At 34.1% G+C, this 18,982-nt stretch overlaps 1 protein-coding gene across 4 annotated transcripts in view; it reads right to left on the reverse strand.

The window, feature by feature from the left end:
• LOC102397726 (U2 snRNP associated SURP domain containing) overlaps nucleotides 1–18,982 on the reverse strand; it is a 50,805-nt gene that overhangs the window by 21,803 nt on the left and 10,020 nt on the right. For 2 of the 4 annotated variants that reach the window (XM_025290485.3, XM_025290473.3), the window contains exons 3-18: nucleotides 17,823–17,954; nucleotides 15,742–15,840; nucleotides 13,324–13,438; nucleotides 12,632–12,765; nucleotides 10,245–10,312; nucleotides 9,604–9,698; nucleotides 9,485–9,520; nucleotides 9,315–9,397; nucleotides 8,173–8,338; nucleotides 7,795–8,006; nucleotides 6,806–6,849; nucleotides 3,634–3,738; nucleotides 2,638–2,704; nucleotides 2,394–2,557; nucleotides 698–860; nucleotides 214–293 (exon numbers count right to left, since the gene is read on the reverse strand). In XM_025290485.3, coding sequence (XP_025146270.1) covers nucleotides 214–293; nucleotides 698–860; nucleotides 2,394–2,557; nucleotides 2,638–2,704; nucleotides 3,634–3,738; nucleotides 6,806–6,849; nucleotides 7,795–8,006; nucleotides 8,173–8,338; nucleotides 9,315–9,397; nucleotides 9,485–9,520; nucleotides 9,604–9,698; nucleotides 10,245–10,312; nucleotides 12,632–12,765; nucleotides 13,324–13,438; nucleotides 15,742–15,840; nucleotides 17,823–17,954 — 1,763 coding nt within the window. Of the gene's footprint in view, nucleotides 1–213; nucleotides 294–697; nucleotides 861–2,393; nucleotides 2,558–2,637; nucleotides 2,705–3,633; nucleotides 3,739–6,805; nucleotides 6,850–7,794; nucleotides 8,007–8,172; nucleotides 8,339–9,314; nucleotides 9,398–9,484; nucleotides 9,521–9,603; nucleotides 9,699–10,244; nucleotides 10,313–12,631; nucleotides 12,766–13,323; nucleotides 13,439–15,741; nucleotides 15,841–17,822; nucleotides 17,955–18,982 lie in introns of those variants that run through there. The other 2 variants (XM_025290479.3, XM_025290493.3) reach the window with 2 other exon arrangements.

The raw sequence follows: 18,982 nt of genomic DNA on the forward strand, positions 1-18,982 counted from the left end.
TCAAGGCAGAAAAAGGAATAGCAGAGCCAAGATTAGGGCTGATATCTCCAAATTTCCCTTCAGAGCCAGTTCTTCAAAGCTTCCCTGATTCATAAAATAAACACCAAAAAGGAAATGTTGGGAACTGAGCAAGAGTCTTACTATACTCTTTTCTGAGCATCTTACCCTTATATATTTTATTTTAGGCATATCACCTTACATCACTATACTTACAATTTTCTATAATAGGAAGCATTGGCAACTTTGGCTGAAGAGTTGTATAAAACATCAGAAACCAAATATAATCTGGCAATCTAGAATACCAAAAGATAGCATAAAATGGATTAAAACTGAAAACCAACAGCAAATAATGTAGCTAACAAAAACTCCACATTGAATTTTTTGAATCAACAGCATAAGGACAATGTTTAGCTATAACTTAATTATAACTAAATAGAAGAATTTTAAGAAATTCTGTATCACCACAACCATGACTTTAGCAGGAATAAAAGTTGTAATTCATTTACATTTCAACCTATTGATAATTTGTGTCAATTAACCTACATTTCCCAGGCAGAAGGAAAACAAAACTACATGGGAAAGATTTCTTCAGTCAAGTTCTTGATTCAAAAATGAAACCAATTTCAATCAAAGCAGAAGTCAGTTATTACCTCTTTTTCTTAATTAAATGTTCCATAAAGAAAAATCATTCCCGTACCTTTTTGGGAAGGGGTGTCTTTAAGATGGACAAGGACTCAGTAATGCAATCCACGATTTCTTCAGCAGCTTCAGCATTATTAAGACAGAAAACCATTGCATCTCCAATATCATTTTTCCTTGGAGTTAACCCCCGCAGAATTTCTTCTAATTTGTCTCTCTGTCTGAATACAAATTTTTTTTTGCTTGTAAGTATTTATAGACAAATTTTAAATACCATTACCATTTCTGTTCACAAACTAATTTCTTTAAAACCCACTCAGGTAAAATTCTGAAGGCTAAATTGTGTTAAGTCTGATTTGCGTTACATACTCCAAATGTGTTACATTTTTTTAAGAACTTATATGGGGAAGAACACTTTTCCAGGAACAAATAAATTACTTACTTCAGTGACTTTCAGTTTACAAATTAAGTAAATTAAAATTACAGTCATTTTTTTCCAAAAGTCCTTGAGAACATTACAGTTCTATTACCCTATTACACTGAAAAAGATCCTTCATGCTCTTCACTTTCCTTTGAAGTCTGTTACTTTAGCATGTCTGCATAGAATTAGGACAGGCTAAAGCAAGGGTTAACAAACTTTTCCTGTAAAGGATCAGATAGTAAATATTGAGGCTTTGAAGGCCATACAGTCACTCAACTCTGCTGCTCTAACACCAGAGGAACCACAGACTACAAGTAAAAGAACGGATATGGCTGTGTTCAAATAAAACAGGAGGCATCCAGACTTAGCCTATCTATGGGCTTAAGTATATGCAGATCCCTGGGCAAAAGTGATGGTGAACATACATCTTTAGAATCAAATATACTCTCAAATACTGTCGTTCTCTATTATCAATGCTCTTATGAACAATGCACCAATGCAACTATTAATAGCTTTAAGATTTATAGGCTAACACAATGAAGCATATAGATACAAGCTAAATATCATTTTAGCCTTTTTTCCCCCAAATCAGGGATACAGAACTTCCTTTGAACATTTCAATAGTTAAATTTGTTTCTGCTTGTTAAACCAAGGTAACTGCACTGTAGCAGCACTGAAAACTAACAATAACATGTTTCCATGGTGGCCGCACACTGTACTTCTTAGAGCAGCTTTTTGCATAGTCATCCATCTCACTTCACTAAGTCATACAATAATTTTCCCTCTTTATGCTGCACTCAGAGAAGCAACAATTCTAAGGACCCTGAGATAACTTCTGTATGAATATAAAGTATTCCACTGCTAAAGTGCCATCACTTAAGAGATCATCATCAATTTTTATCAGTAAGAAGAGGTCAAGTTCAGCAGGACACACATTTACACTTGCCAAGATGTTTCAAGGGCTTCCCTGGTGGCTCAGAGGTTAAAGCGTCTGCCTGGAGACCCAGGAGACCCAGGTTCGATCCCTGGGTAGGGGAGATCCCCTGGAGAAGGAAATGGCAACCCACTCCAGTACTCTTGGCTGGAGAATCCCATGAAGGGAGGAACCTGGTAGGCTACAGTCCATAGGGTCACAAAGAGTTGGACACAACTGAGCGACCTCACTTCACTTCAAGATGTTTAAAATGAAAATGTATATGTTAAGACACGCACTATTTAAAACAGTCACAAAATTTTAAAGACCATTTTAAGGTTAACACATCCTACTCCATTAATTAAAGTGACCATTAAATCATCTTTTCTGAAAATAAAACAAGGAAAAAAAAAATCTTACTCTTCCTTAAGTGCTCCCTTTTTACTTGGCTCCTCTACAAAAGCTTCTGTTTCCTGCTCTTCTGACATCCCATGCAGATATGGATTTAATGGTGGTGGCCTCCAAAAAGATCCATTTTTGAACATACGAAAATCTTCCGTCCGCCACTTAGTTGGAGAATCTCCCTAATAAGTGCCAAGAATGCTATTAGAAAGGTCCAATACCTCAGATTCAAAATTAACAAAGTAACTGATTATATACATGCCTGGAGAATAGAATAAAGCTTCCACCTATAGTAAACATGGGCTGGTGTCTGGTTTTCAAATAAGAATCTAAAACAAAAACAAACAAAAAAATTAAACACCACTTTTTTTTAATGCAGAAGTGCCTTCAAGTAAATAAAAACAAATGAGAAATTTTATTTGCCTATTTAGTTCTAAATAAAATCAAAAGCAAAGATCCCTGAAAAGAAATCCTCACCCTCACTCCAAACTGTCTTTTGACTGACATTAACACTCAGAAGGTATAATGCATCATGCTGAGTCTTAGGATTAGTTTTATTGAATACTCATAAGTCAGGGACTGCGTCTGGCAATGGAGAAGTCTTCCCAAGATGTAATTTCAAAAGCAGCAGTTTTTAAATGACTTAACTGTGAATGAATGTGTTAGATATCATAACTATCCAGAAGGTAAGTAGTTTTCTATAAACCTCATTTATTCTACCATATCTTGCTTATGACTCTTTCAGTGAAAAACAAAATGAAAAGTATTTTCCTCCAAGAAAATGCTAAAAACAATGCTAACTAACACCTGTGGCCATAATACAACTCTGGTCAATAATGTGTTAAAACTACCCTCTCACCCCATTACAAAAATAACCTCATACTTTCAGGACTTTATTCTTGGAATATTTTTGAAGTATTTTAAAAAAGCACATCTGAGGATAAACAGAATGTGGTGTGTGTGTGTGTGTGTTCATCCAAAGATGAACCCTGAAGACATATGCTAAGTGAAATTAAGTCAGTTTCAAAAGTACAAACAAGTACATGATCCCACTCAGATGAAGTACCTAGAGTATTCAAAGAGATAGAATGTAGAAACGTGGTTGCCAGAGGCTGAGGGACCAAAGGAATGGAGTTACTGTTTAAGGGGTACAGAGTTTCAGGTATGAAAGACTGCCACTGAACCGTACACGTAGAAACAGTAAATTACATGGGTATACTACATGCAAATTTTACCACAATTAAAAAAAAATGCACACCTGAACATAGGATTGTTGATCTCTCTGTTCATAATCATAGCTTCAAACATTGGCCCTTCACGTACAACAAACTCGATCATTCGATGTATCAGGGCGAGCAAATTCCTACAACAACAACACAGTTAAAGAAAATGGATTCAGACCTACCACTATATAAAACTACACTTGACCTAAGTTACTATAATTGTGCAGAAAAAGATTGTCCTGCTGACTAATACAGAATTTATACCAAGAAAGTAACCTGGAGCATATGTTAATATACCTTGTGCATTAAGAGGGAGCAGGGTAATGGGGATAAGGGAGTGGGAGAGAAGGGGAGGGGGGGTGGGAGACCACAACACAGCTTCATAGCAATAAAGATTTCAATTTCTAAATGCCACTCAACTTTATTTTTCAAATGCAAAACATTAAATTATGAACCACAACTAACTGGAAAGCTGCAAATATATAAAATCAGTAACTCAGAGCTTATATGTTATCATAACCATCTAAAAACTTACACACTATCTCAGTTTTAAAAGAAAACATTCCTAAGCCAAGCACTTTTCTGGTCATATTGAAATGTTATAGACATGACTATAGTTTGTAAAAATGCAAAACTAACAAGTTTAAGGCCTGATTTAAAGAAAAAAAATCCATCCAAATCCTGTGTTTTTCTGGTACACATATAGCAGATGGAGTTTTTATTGAATCTGACCTTTAATGAGGCAACATCCCTTTGTATCACACTTCAAACTAGTTCACAGTTTATGACATGTATAATTCTGTCTGTGTGTTATCAATTAATAAAGCAATTATATTGCCAAAGCCTTAAACAAATGGAGTCCTCTTTCCAAAATATTTCAAAATACAGGACATGATGATATTCCCTTCCCATTTTTCATAACAATTACTTCCCAATATTTAAGCCAAAAATAAATATATGTAACTTTTTAGTTGTCGTTTTGTTGACTGGGTTTATAGAAAGTCTTTATTTTAAAAATATGATACTTTATGAGACTCCAAACACAATTTCAGACATTGATTACAATTCCAGGCAAAAATAATTCAGTTTATTACAGCTACTTCTGATTTCTCATTTTATTAGTTGCCACCATATAAAGCTGGCAAATAACAATTGGGAAAAGCAAAAGGATATTGGCTCTTGGTACAAGGCACACACTAAATTACACCTTTAGCATTCCCAGCTCAAATTAAAAGTTCATATAACTGCCAGAATATAAATTAAATATATAGTTATAGAATAAGGCATTTTTTTGCTCTGTAAAGCCCTGCTTCAGAGTACATGAACAATGAAATAATTTATCTCATAGTAATTATAATTATTTTCTCAGGCAAACCTACTTAAGTGGACATTAAAATCTCTATGTAATGAAAAAAATGAATTTTTTTGACCTCTTAAAAGAGGTCAAAAAAATCACATGGAGGCTTAATAAGTGTTTAACACAGGGGGAACTATATATTAAAACTATTAATTCAACCTCATATTGTTAAAACCCCAAAAGCATCACTTAATTTTAAATCTAAAATTTATTTCTTTCACAAATGCTACTACCTGCTCTGCAAATATGCATTTCTTGACATCCAAATGAGAATGTATTCTCAGCATCCATACGGCTAATGAGTGTTTTAAAGGAATGGAGGTAATGCAATGTAAAGTACTGATTCGGTCCCAAAGCTCCCACTGGTATGCATCAAATTAAACTTAATTTTGTGTTTCATAATATATAAAACTAATGACTAGGTGGGCAAATACTACACATCCGGAAACTTCTATGAATTGTCAAAAGCAACTTGCATATTAAAGATAGATGAAAAATGGTTTAGCAAGTTTAAAACAAAGGATTCATTGTAATGGTGAGTCAAGACTTTACAGCAAAATGTATACTCAAAATCTTATTTAGAAATAAGCTGAGCCACATGTAAAACTAATACTGGATATATACTTTTTGAGTGCTGCAAATACACTTCCCTGTGAGTTCTTTACCAGTGGGGGAAAAAACCCACTATAGTTTTAAACAGGCTTGTAACTGATAAATCTATTCTTAGAAAATATAAAGTTTAAAAGAAGTTCTAAAGTGCTTCATGATTATTTAAAATCAAAATCTGACAATTAGTTGTTGCTAACTTAAATTCAAGATTCTTAAAGAATTGTAATCACTTATCCTTAAGGATTATGTGCTTATTTTTAAAAGGGTGACTTTTCTATCAGAATGAAACAGTGTAGTACAAAAAGATGATATAAGTGCATTATTTTATTTTAAAATGGTAATTATCTTATTCTGGGCAACAACAACAAAAAAACAAAAATTGTCTCTCAGTTATAATAAAACCACATTTACTGGAGTCGATCGTACCAATGTCTGGTCAAAAACTGTATACTTTCCCAATCCATCCCATGATGTTTTCCTGGTCCCCCGCTGCCGCAGACAGTTCAGCTGGTGTTGCTCACCAAGGCCAATGTCAAAGAGAATTTGGTATTCTTTTGTGTTCATTTATTATTCAACCAGTGTTGTGTTCCTGTGTTTGGGAAAAGGCTTAGCTTGACTGAGCAAGAGCATACCTAGAGCATGAATTCTTCTGCTTTAACATTATGTTGAAAAAGAAAAAAAGGAAGAAAGGAAAATAAAAGAATTCCAAAAACTTTTGTTATTAAAAAAAAAAATTCTAGTTATGTCCAGTGTTCATAAAAACAAAAGAAATTCCTTCTTAAAATCATTTAGGAAAAAAATAAAGCTACGCTTTCAGTAAAGAAAACTCAAACTAAGGTTGTACATTAAACACAGACAATTCAGAACCAAGAAAAAACAACAGATCAGGTCAAAATGTAACATTACCTAAAATTTAAGATATATTTAAAACACCTATTTTCCCATCACAGTAGTCCAGTATTAGTAGACCAGCAACTCCAGATTAAATCTATTAAACACATTCTATCTGCTAAAGCTATAAAATTTCCTACATTGGTAACAATAAAAACAAAAAAAGATAATGACATAAAATTGCAAAGTGTACTAAAGTTGATTAAGCTTCACATATCCCCCCAAAAAGTACTGGGAAGGAACCATTGCTCAGTCAAGATACTACCTTTTCCTCAACACTATTTTTTTTTTAAATTCAGAAGGGGATATTGTCTATATTTAGATCAGTAATAATAAAGAAAAACATGTACCTTTCTGTTGGGATAACCACTTTGACTATGGCTTGCGACAGAGTCTGTATATGAAGTCACATCAGATAATAAACATAGAATATGTGAGTATTGTTAACAAGTAACAAGCAAAAATATACATATGCATTGAAAATACTACACAACTAATCACAAGTTTTGCAGGCAATCACTGCATCTGAAGTAATTATACACTAAGCAATTACATAAATGCAAATGGATGTGTTCAGTGAACAATAAACGTTCACCAAATGCAAAGAATCAGAACATTCCTGCCAGAATGCACATCAATGCACTGAAATAGGTACTACACTGAGAATTATCAGATAAAGATTTTAATTTGTGAAATAATTAACTGTTTGCCTCTAGCCATACAGTTTGCTACTTTGTTCCCAAGCCTTTAAAACCAGCCCTGTCATTTTTAAGTGTAATTAATTCATAATAGAACCAACAAATTCTTATAATTTGAAATTAAGTTGGTTTTGTTTAATAAAAAGAAAATACTCACCCTTTGCTTTTAATAGAGTAAACTTTTTAAAAACCACATATGCTCTCAAATATTCTAATACCTCAGATCTTGAGAAGTTATTAGCTAGCTGCCATCCAAACAATTTAACTATTTAACTCCTAGAGTCTTTCTAATTGAAAAGGCACTTAACCAATACAAAGTATCACTTTCTCAAAATAAATTTAGATACTACACTTAAGCAAACCTGGATACAACAGAGGACAAAGAAAACAAAACAACAACAAAAAAAACTTAATAAGAGGTCAAAAAAGGAATGGTGGCCACAAATAAAAATATGATCTATTATCCCAGTACAGGGTTTCCATGGGCTAAGGCAGGGAACACATCTAAGTTATTTCTTTTTCTTTAACAGTTGCCAAACAGAATTACACACACATTTTCTATAAAATTGTTGAAAAGAAATACTACCACAGATTTAGTATTTACAAATTAGATGCGGCCCTATGTACATTTTTAAAATTACCTTCTCAAAATCCTCCTTGTTTTTAGGTGGTGGTAACATGGGAGCATTGGGGTTTTTTAACCGCTCTCTAGGCTGCGCATTAAAAGGCAGTCCTGATGGAGGTGGGGGAAGCGTATGTTCCATCATGGAAGGCGGAATGTATATTGGATGTGGAGGAATAGGCACAGCTTTACCCCAACCTAACTTCATTTCAAAAGACATAATCATCTTTCCTAAAAGAAAGAAAAGAAAAGTCACATTGGTAACTCTCAAAAAATCTCTAGTGATATGAATTAATTTCCACATTTAACCTTCACACTTCTGGTTCATTTTCCCCCTAGAGTTTTGATACTTTTCAAATCCAAAACAATGTCTAAATTCTATGATGGACTTCCTTACCATTTAAATTTTTTAAAGCTCTTTCAGCATCTCTTCTGTTCATAAAGGCCACAAAGCCACAATTTCTCTCTCTTGCCCTTTCTTCATCAGTTCTAGGCCACATAATTTTCACACTGGCTAATGGTCCAAATCTTCCAAATTCTTGGCACAACATTTCTTCATTCATCTATTAAAAGGCGTAAGATATTTTTAGTATGCAAAGAGAAAATAATTCTATACAATGGAAAGCAAAGTAATTTTGCAAGATAAGAAGAAATCTATCAATGCTACAATTTTCCATCCAAGTACTAGGACCTCTGCAAGGGAAAAATTCTGCCTTCATTGGCATTCACAAATCTTTTCATACCAAAAACATTGTTTTACGTAAGTGGCCAGGTAAAGACACTGAGAGGCTGGAGAAATCAAAAACACACCTTTACCTTCACTCTTCCTCCTTTTGAGAGTCTGCATCTAAAATAAGCTACAGCAATGATTTGTTTTACAACAATGATTTGTTCAGCATTTACCAACATTTTTCAGGCAGCAATGATAATCATACTTAAATCAAGGAGCAAATATTTGTTGGCAATGAAAGTAATAAAAGACCCGGTTACTTTTTTCTTTTCCAGCACCCAGCTACCAGTGTAATCAAGAAAAGACAGAACGGAAAATGGTAAATATGCAATGAGGTCCAAAACATGTATTAAAGATACTATGCACAACCACCACCAGATTCAGTTAAGAACATAGCAAGGGAAAGAATTAAAATATAAAAGGCGGCAGAAATATTATTTTGCTATTATGGAGACAAAAAATGAAAAAAGGAAATCCATAAGAAGGAGACAGTCTAAAAAGAATACTGTCCATCACTGGTCATATCCTGATTTGATAAATAAAATCAGCACTTAGGAAAACATTTCAAAATCAGAGTCAGTCCAGCTATAAAAAGAGGAGACAAGTCCTCAAGAATTATAACAAGAAAATTTGGCCCACATCAGTAAGGCTCAATTTCCCAAGATAATTTCAGTTCCTACCTAGTTCTACCAAATCTGCTTATTTCACATTCTTGACTTCATCTTTTTTTAATGTTGATTGACAAAGCAGTTTTCCAACAAGAGCATACAATATATGAGCCAATATTCATCTTACTTTCCTAGTATTACCTGTGGGTTAATGTTTCCAAGGTATAAATTAGTAGTGCTTGGATCGCCTACATCATGTGAGCCAGGTGCATAATCATCAAGAACTATGACAAAGAGGAAAAAAATTATAACCTGCAAAATACAAAGTTTGGACAATTTCTACGAATTAAAAAAGCAAGAAACTGTATTACCACCAGATGATCGATTTCTTCTTGAAGGCGCGTCCACTTTAAAAGAAGAAAAAGAGAACAATTCTTAGTTTTTAGAATAGTTCATCACAAATATAAACATTAAAATAAATGTCACTTACTAGAACGACGCTGACCATCAGAATCTGACTGTGGAGGTTCAAATCGACTTAACCTGCCTTTTGTTTTATGTCTCTCGTCACGCTCTTCTTGAATTCTGTTGAAAATATATATCATCACTAATAATGAGCCAAAATTTGTTCACATTTGATAATCCAGAACTTATCCAGATGTCACCTTCAAATAACTTCAAGTATTTGTGTGACACACTGACAACCGAGACTAGAAGCGCCCCTCAGCTACAAATCATGAGCAGATTTCTCATGTGTCGTATAAGCAAAAGAATACAAAGCCCACTTGTAAGATGAAAAGGAAATTCAACATGAAAAACACTTAAATTTGTTCTTTCTTGGCTAAGATAGACCACTCCTCACCCCTATCTCACTGACTATATTGTTTCCACTGCAAACAGGACTCCGGACATTAGTTAAATTCAACTTAATTGAATCCATATAATGCAAGCAATCTAGATGCTGCACAAAATGCTAATTTACTGTCAAGTATACCCCACAAAATATCTAAAACAGCTTTATGTAAGCCAGTTAGTAAAAAACAAACTGGCAGACTACATTCTTCGCACCTGCATCTGTAAGAATCAGCTCAAAATACCTATGAGAGCCATTCTCAACACTATAAAACTTACTGTTTCAATTCTTCTTTGAAGAGTTCCAAATTGCTTTTTTTCTTTTCTTTCTCCCCTTTCTTCAGTGGCTATGAAGGATATGATAAGTTATACTTCAAACAAAACAAGGTCAAACAAAACTAATGGTTCGACAATCAGATCACTTTAAATATACTTTTATTTTTGTGCCAATTATGATCTAATTATTTAAATTAAAAAGAAAGAATGCTTCTGTTACCACTGAACTGTCTGTCCTTCCTGTTCTCTAAAACTAAGAATTCAACAAATTATTAAAACAACAAGCAGAAGTCTTAAAGTAAAGGAGACACCAACTTTATCCTCCCCTTAAATAAAGTCTATGATTGTTAGGCCAGAATACTGCCAGAGGAGCACTGGAGGAAAAACTAATAACCATAAAGTAACTGAAATGTCATGTAAATAACTGCCATGAACAACTACCAGAAATATGCACTCTCAAAACAATCACCTTGGAGGAAATTAACTACTGAAACAAACAGCAACACTGCTGGAATTTCTCTCTTAAAACTGCTTCCAAAAATGCTTTTGGGATCCTTATTTTAAAAGATCCTTATTTAAAATCCTTATTATCTTATTTTGGGATCCTTGATTCAATGAGGAAGAATAGTCTTTTTAACAAAAAGGAGGTAGGTAAACTGAATATCCAAACACAAAAAAGAATGAAATTGGACCTTTACCTCATTCCATATACAAAAATTAAATGGTTCACAGACCTCAATATAACAACCAAAACTATAAAACTCTTAGGAAAACATAGTGAATCATCATGAGCCTGAACTAGGCAACAGTTTCTTAGATATGACACCAAGAGAAACAAAAGAAAACAACTGATATATTGAACATCATCAAAATTATAAAATTTTGTTCTTCAAAGGACACAATCAGAAAAGGACAAAATAAACCCAAAGGAAGAAAACAACATAGTTGGTAAGAGACCTGATTCCAAAAACTGTAAAAATCTCTTAGAACTCAACAATAAAGAAAGTGAAAGTGAAGTCACTCAGTCGTGCCCGACTCTCTGCGACCCCATGGACTGGAGCCTGCACCAAGCTCCTCCGTCCATGGGATTTTCAAGGCAAGAAGTAATGGAGTGGGTTGCCATTTCCTTCTCCAGGGAATCTTCCCAACCCAGGGATCGAACCCAGGTCTCTCACATTGTAGACAGACACTTACCGTCTGAACCACCAAGGAACAATAAAAAGACAACTCAATTAAAAATGTGCCAAGGATCTGAAAAGACATTTCTCTAAAGAAGACTACAAATGGATAAGAAATAAAAAGATACTCAACATCACTAGACAAGTGCAAATCAAACTGTAATTAGGTACAACTTCACATCGACTAAAATGACTAAAATAAATTTCAGCAAGTGGTGATACAATTTCACTAGGAATATATATTAAGAGAAAAAACATATATGTCCACAGAAGACTATACACGAATGTTTTCAGAAGTATACTCATAATAGCCAAAAAGTGGAAACAACCCAAATGTCTGTCAAGATGGATAAACAATACATAGCATTATCCATAAAATGGAATATGATTGAACCATAAAGAGTTGAAATCAGTAAATGTACTAATGGCGGTTACCAAAGGCTGGGGATGACTAAAAGTGTAAAGTTTCCCTTAGGGATAATAAAAATGTTTTGAAATTAGAGATTAGTGATTGTTGTACAACTGTCAATATACTTTAAAAAACACTTTATACTTCCAAAGGGTCAATTTTATGATATGTGAATTAAATAAAACTGTTTTTTAATTGCTTTCACAGTCAGATAGGAAAAACCAGTTTTACTGTTCAGTATAACCACATTTTCTCATCAAATCTGGCTCCAAATGATAAGACCCACATCTACCTACCATCCTCCAAGAAAAATTTCACTCTCAAAATACAAAAGATTTTCTAACCCTAAGAATATATAAAGGAAAATGTCACTAGTTCTGATAGTAATTATCAGATTACTTGGAACATTACCAAACATGTCCCAAGCAACAGACACATTGTTGGAGTACAAAGTCTTCCAAATAATTGATATCACGCATGCTGATGTATTTAAATACCCAGTTCAGGATTGCTTAAAAAGACTATCCCATTATTTCACATTTATACCTAAAATATAGTTAACTTTTAACTTGCAACATACTATGAGTAACCGCGAAGGTTAACTGCTCAGTGAACGTACCGAGTGTCATCTGTGTGTCCCAATTTGTTATCTCATATAGAAGATTAAGCATCAAAACTCAGTATATACTCCCAAAAGAATTAAAAACAAGAAACCAAAGTCCTGCTTACAGTGGAAGTACAGAAAATATTATTGGCAGTGCCATCCCTGAACCTAAATGGTCACTTACTTAAGTATGACTTACAGGTTTTTTGGTTTCTATCACAAGAAGAGATGGTGGTCTTTCGTTGGATGACTGATTTGGGGGATTTTTTTGATCTGCAAATCTTGAAGATGGCTTATAGATTTTACCTCTTTTTTCATCTGTTTCATGTTCTTCTGAAATTTAAAATACTAAGTTTCAAAACTAATTTCACATTACATGGATTTTCTTCACCCACTATTTTTATTGAAAATAAACAAAAATTAGTAAATGTTTTTTAGTACTAAGACAGATGACCTGTGACTAAATATGATAATTCAAATACTATTACCTTATTCTCAAAAATACTAGTTTAATCATTTCATAGTAAAAGTATAAAATCTGTAAAATGGTACAGGTAGTTTCTCAAAAGGTTAAACAAATAGTTACCAAATGACCAGAAATTCCACTCCTCGGACTATAAAGTAGAACTATAAAATACATTTTTTCAGGTGTTTACAAAGTTTTCTGCCCTCTTGAAACTTGAAAGGTACTATATATTTTAAAAACTTCCCTGGCTCCAGTTTCTCATTAATCCTTATTTGGCTATTTATTTTGCTAATAAGTAGCACCACCAGAGGGCGCTGATAGAAAGGAAAATGAAACTGAAAAGCAACCAGACTTTTTTCATCATTACCTAGTCATTCAACCAAGACTTTTTAGGTTTGCTCAAGGACTGTAACATTCACACTAACCTTTTGCTGCATTAACAACACCTCCGCGCACAAACGTTTTCACTTTATTACCATCACTTCCTTCAAAAGCAGCAAGAAATTCCTCATAAATCTCAGCAGCTGCCTTTTCATCCTCCTAAATACACATGAAAATATTAATATCACTTGATATAAACATTATTGTACACAGGGTGAAACTCATCAAGGAATAATGTAAACAGAATCTCTCCCTCCAATGGGGAAAGCAGTTATTAAGCACTCCTATTAGGCAATAATACCTAATCCTTAGTAGATACTAATTAACACTGAAATTAAGAAGGACTTTGCTCCTCTACCAATAATCTGTGGAACAAAAAAAAAGGATCCACTAAATAAATTTGTTTAGAGACAACTCAAGGGTGCAACTATATGACGACTACACAGACTATATTATTCTATTAATGTTTATGACAATTTTAAGGCACAACAATTTAATTCAGTAAATATAAACATTTCTGTCATAAACCACCAAAGACATAAATAATTATAAGTCTGAAAAAGCTTCAAACAGTTTGCATTAAATATCTCCAGAGAGTTTGCATTAAAGAAAAAACCTTCAGTAGAACCCTGACAATTTAACTATTCTAAATGTCCCTAAAACATGTGACTTGAAGGTCAAATAGAGCAGAACAGAAAATATAGAAATAAATCCAACAGTATGTGAAAATTTTGTGTTGTTGTTGTTTAGTCACTAAGTCATGTCCAACTCCTGTGACCACATAGACTATAGCCCACCAGAGCCCTCCTCTGTCCATGCAATTTCCCAGGCTAAGAACACTGGAGTGGGTTGCCATTTCCTTCTCTAGGGGATCTTCCCGACCCAGGGACTGAACCCGCATCTCAGGCATGGCAGATGGATTCTTTACCACTGAGGAACCAGGGAAGCCCATGTGGAAATTCAGTATTCAACAACTTGATAGCTATTTAAAAGAAATAATAAAAATGAACCAATTCTTCACATCATACACTAGGAGAAATTGCAAATGAATAAGATTTAATTTTTTAAAATGTAGGTATGAGAAAAAAAATGAGGAAATTCCTTTATAAGTTTGGAATAAAAAAACAAAACTGAAAAACCAGAAATCAGAAGACTGATAGTAAATCTGCCCATGACTTGTTTCTGCATGGAAAAAAAACACCAGAATCAAAATAAAAAGGCAATCCACAAACTGAGGAAAAAGCCCTGTCTGTACCTTGTGTCACACCCAAGTGTTACAATATACTTAAACAAGAATTTCTAAATACAGATATCCTTCTAAGAGAAATACTGGTTTAGATATAAGCAGGCAGTTCACAAAAATAAACACAAGAAAAGTTGTTCAACCTTACTTATAAGAGAAATGCAAATTTAAAACTACCCTGAGATTCCATTTTTCGCTTACTAGATTGGCAAAACTCCTTCAAAAATATCCTGTTGGCAAAGCTATGGGGAAACAACCTCTCAAACTTGTTTATAGGGACACAAAATGGACTCGCCCATATAGAGAGCAATTTAACACCATCTAGCTTAACTATGGAGAAGGCAATGGCACCCCACTCCAGTACTCTTGCCTGGAGAATCCCATGGACGGAGGAGCCTGGTAGGCTGCAGTCCATGGGGTCACTAGGAGTCGGACACGACTGAGCGACTTCACTTTCACTTTTCACTTTCATGCATTGGAGAAGGAAATGGCAACCCACTCCAGTGTTCTTGCCTGGAGAATCCCAGGGACAGGGGAGCCTGGTGGGCTGCCGTCTCTGGGGTCGCACAGAGTTGGACACGACTGAAGCGACTTAGCAGCAGCAGCATAACTATAATTATACATTTACCATTCAATGCAGTAATCTCACTTACAGGAATATATCCTAAAAGTATACTAGGAGTAAACCCAAATGCAAAACACTATCCCTGACTGCACTACTGGAAACAACAAAAGACCAAAACATTAATTCCCTCAATAGGGATTGCAGCGAATGTAGGATTTTAGTAAGTAACTATCACATATCTATATAGCTTCAATAAAGAACAAGCAACGCTTCAATATACTTGCAGTAATCTCCGAGATACAATGTTGAGAAAAAAGCAGAGTGAAGGAAAGGGTACTATATAAAGTAAAACACTGTTCATCTAAAAAAAACCAGGCACAACATACATTTATACACACTTGCTTACACAAGAAGAATAGACCAGAAAATAATCAAAACTGTCACACAGAAGAGAGGAAATAATGAAGGGGGAAGGCATAAAGCTGGACCTTCACTGAATACATCTTGTGTTATAGACTTAACTTGGGGTAGGAGCTGAGAATACCCTGGAAATCAAGAATTTTTGAAAAACATTTCTCTACTGTCCATACACTTAAAGCCTCCTTAGGTACATTTAACTGACAGAGATAACTAAAAATACATTCTAAGCATTACCTTCTTCTTTAATTCTTCTTGCTCCTTCTTACTCAAAGTTCGCTTAGCTGTACTCATTTTTCCAATACTGAATGCTTTAAGTTTGTTTTCTAGAAGAGGCTGTGAAAAGGTAAAAAGCACACACCTTTACATACACATTCTCAATGTTATCTATAACCTTGAGGTTATTAACAAGTTAATTGAGTTGATAACATACAAAAGTCATTTTTAAATAAAAATAAAACACAAAGAGACACTAAGGCTTATAACACATTCAACCTACTTGTTGGTAAAAAGAATAAAAGCACTTGAGGAGGGAAAATATATATGTTTCTGGGCAAAAGAAGCAGTGATAGAAAACAGACATTCAAATAGGGAGGAAGAACATATATTTCCATGGTTGAATAGCAGGAATCATTACCATCTAGAACTCCCAATTCAGGTGCAAAAATCACATCACTTCCTTTTATAATTCAGCAAATTACTCTATTCTTCATCAACAAAACTGATATTTATGAACACAATTTCATTTTCATTGCTGGGAAAATACCACATACTATGCAGTTACCAATTAATTTTGAATGAGAAACAGTATTTTAATGAAGTCTTCATTTATGTTAAATTAGAAGCAATTTCCTTCTGAAATATGGTGTGAATAAACTGTAGACTCTTAATTGTTCTGTCATTCATTTGAATGTTAATTTTGATTCATAAAGTTTTCTTTTGATTCATAAAATTTTAAAAGAGAGGAATGTTTATTAAATACAGCCTAAATATTAACCTGCAATTGAAATCTGAATATTCCTCTCTCACCTACCAAAATGAGACTGACTTATAAGACTATCAGTCCCCCAGTTATTAAACAGGCTTGCTTTTGGTGAGAGACAGAATGGAAAGGATATACTGCATTAATACCTTAAAATGACATTTAAATCCCTCTGAAAAGTTAAAAGCGGTTCATAACTCAAAAGTCACTACTGATTTTATGAACAGATTTCAAAGTGAATTTTTTTCCAAAATAGAAAGGAAAATGTTTGGCCATCATTCAGCACCTTTGGTTTCAACTTCTTTGGTTTAAACAAATGGTAAAATTACACATAAATTCAATGAAAAACAAATTTTTCCACAACAAAATTTTTGTCCTCAATTTTATTTATATCTTAGGAGCTAAATTTAGACACCTAAGAGAGAAATGGTTAAGGAAATCATGGAATATTTACTCAAAAAATATAATGATTCATTAAAAAGTTTGCTTATAGAATTCTTCCTAGAATTAAAAAAAATTAGACCTGAGAGTCTTTTAAAATGTGTTCCTATAAAATAGACCTCAATGAAATAAATATATATTTATGCTTACAAATACTAACCAAGAAAAATAAAGTGTTATCAATGTCAACACTGGCTGGTAATAACTGCTTTATTATATTTTCCAAATTTAACCATGACAAGAAAACATTATGTGAAATTTAAAGAAGACTAAAAGAATACAAGAGTATTTTGCAGATACATGCAGTAGAGACACTCCTCTGGGTGCCTGGGTGGCCCTGGGCCCTGCACTGACCAGCAGAGTGAATAGCACCTGCTCCTGTTTGCTTCCCAGGGTGAGATTACATATAAGCTCCCTGAGAACAAGTGTGTTTTGGGAATTCCCTGGAGGTCCAGTGGTTAGAATACTGTGCTTCCACTGCAGGGGGCGGAGGTTTGATCCCTGACCAGGGAACTAAGATCCTGCGTGCCACATGCCGTTGCCAATTAGGGAAAAGTATTTTAAACATTTGTATATTTCCAGTGACTGGCCTCTGGCACTTGGTTCAGCAAAGGTTTGGCCTAAGGGGCGAACAATAAACCAATTAGCCTTTTTACATCCAAACACTCCTTGGTTTTTTTAAATAAAATTTTTAAATGAAACATTATCTTACATTTGACTTAAAAAAATTCCCTTAGATGAGTTTATTTACTGTTAACCCAAACCGAATAATGAATGCTATTTTCAAATAGTACAAAATGAAACAAATACAAAACAAAGACACTTTAACTACCAAATTCAATTAAGGACACATCCAAATCATTAATTATCCTTTCTAGTCTTTATCAATACTTACCCTTGAGAGATTCTGATGAGGAGAATCAGAAACATTTTCACGGGCACTCTCATTCCTATAATTATGTTTTCTTGGGCTCTTAGGTCGAGTCCGACTTGGCATATCACTATCTGAGGGTCCAGATGCATCCATCTTAAAGAAAAGGAAAATAAGTTCTTAAGAATCATACAAGTCATATGAAACTAGAAACAACCCAAACATTCCAATACTGACAAACTTCATTATATACTATCAAAATATATCACTACTGCCCCTTAATCTCATCCCTTAATACTACCACTGATTTCATCAGAAAAGTTCTTAAATACAGAAAGTTTTCAATAATTCTAATTTGGACTTGAAAGTTCAAATTTTATTATCATTAAACAGATTGTTGTCTTCTTCAAAGGAACAGGTACCTTTCTTTCACTTTAAAGAAAATGTATGCCAAACACCCAAGTCTGATTAACCAGCTTGTCAATCAGTTGTACCTTTAGGTAAAAATAGCACTCAATGAGGAAAGGAACCAGTTTTATTTCACAACTTAATCCCACAAGCACTTCTCCTTAAGACAAATACCACATTTTGGCAGGTAGAAGTGCCTCCCATTTCATCACTCAGAACCCATAGAGACGGACAATATTTAATATTAATCATTTTTACTGTCTAATCAAGAAAGTTCTTAAGTGAAACTAGCTTGTTTTTACTGTGCCTAGTGGAGAAGAATATGACAACTACTCGCACATTTTGGTGACGCTGCCTTGATTTGTGCTGAGGTGCCAACAGTTGACCTGTCAACTGCTTTTATACCATTAGTGCAAATGTCAACACAGTGAAGGCAAATGATGTCTTAGTATTATTACAAAAGAATTCTGAACTCAGACTCTCTGAAAAATTCTCAGGGACCACACTTTTATAGCATTGAAGACCACACTTCTATAGCACTGCTATATAACACATGTAAAGTAATGTTTATTGCATTATTCAAAAAAGTCAAAAAGCTTTAAACAAAACATCTTGGCCCACCAACAAAGAAACGAGCTTAATAAATAATAATATACCTCCTGCATGGAACGTTAAGATGTCATTAGAAAGATGAGATTAGAGTTATAGCCGTTGACATGCAGGGATTTCCAAAAGGTGTACTGTGCAGTGTGAAAAGAACTGTGTATAAATGCAAA

This window comes from Bubalus bubalis, chromosome 1 (assembly GCF_019923935.1).
Source record: "Bubalus bubalis isolate 160015118507 breed Murrah chromosome 1, NDDB_SH_1, whole genome shotgun sequence".
NCBI classification, from domain to species: domain Eukaryota; kingdom Metazoa; phylum Chordata; class Mammalia; order Artiodactyla; family Bovidae; genus Bubalus; species Bubalus bubalis.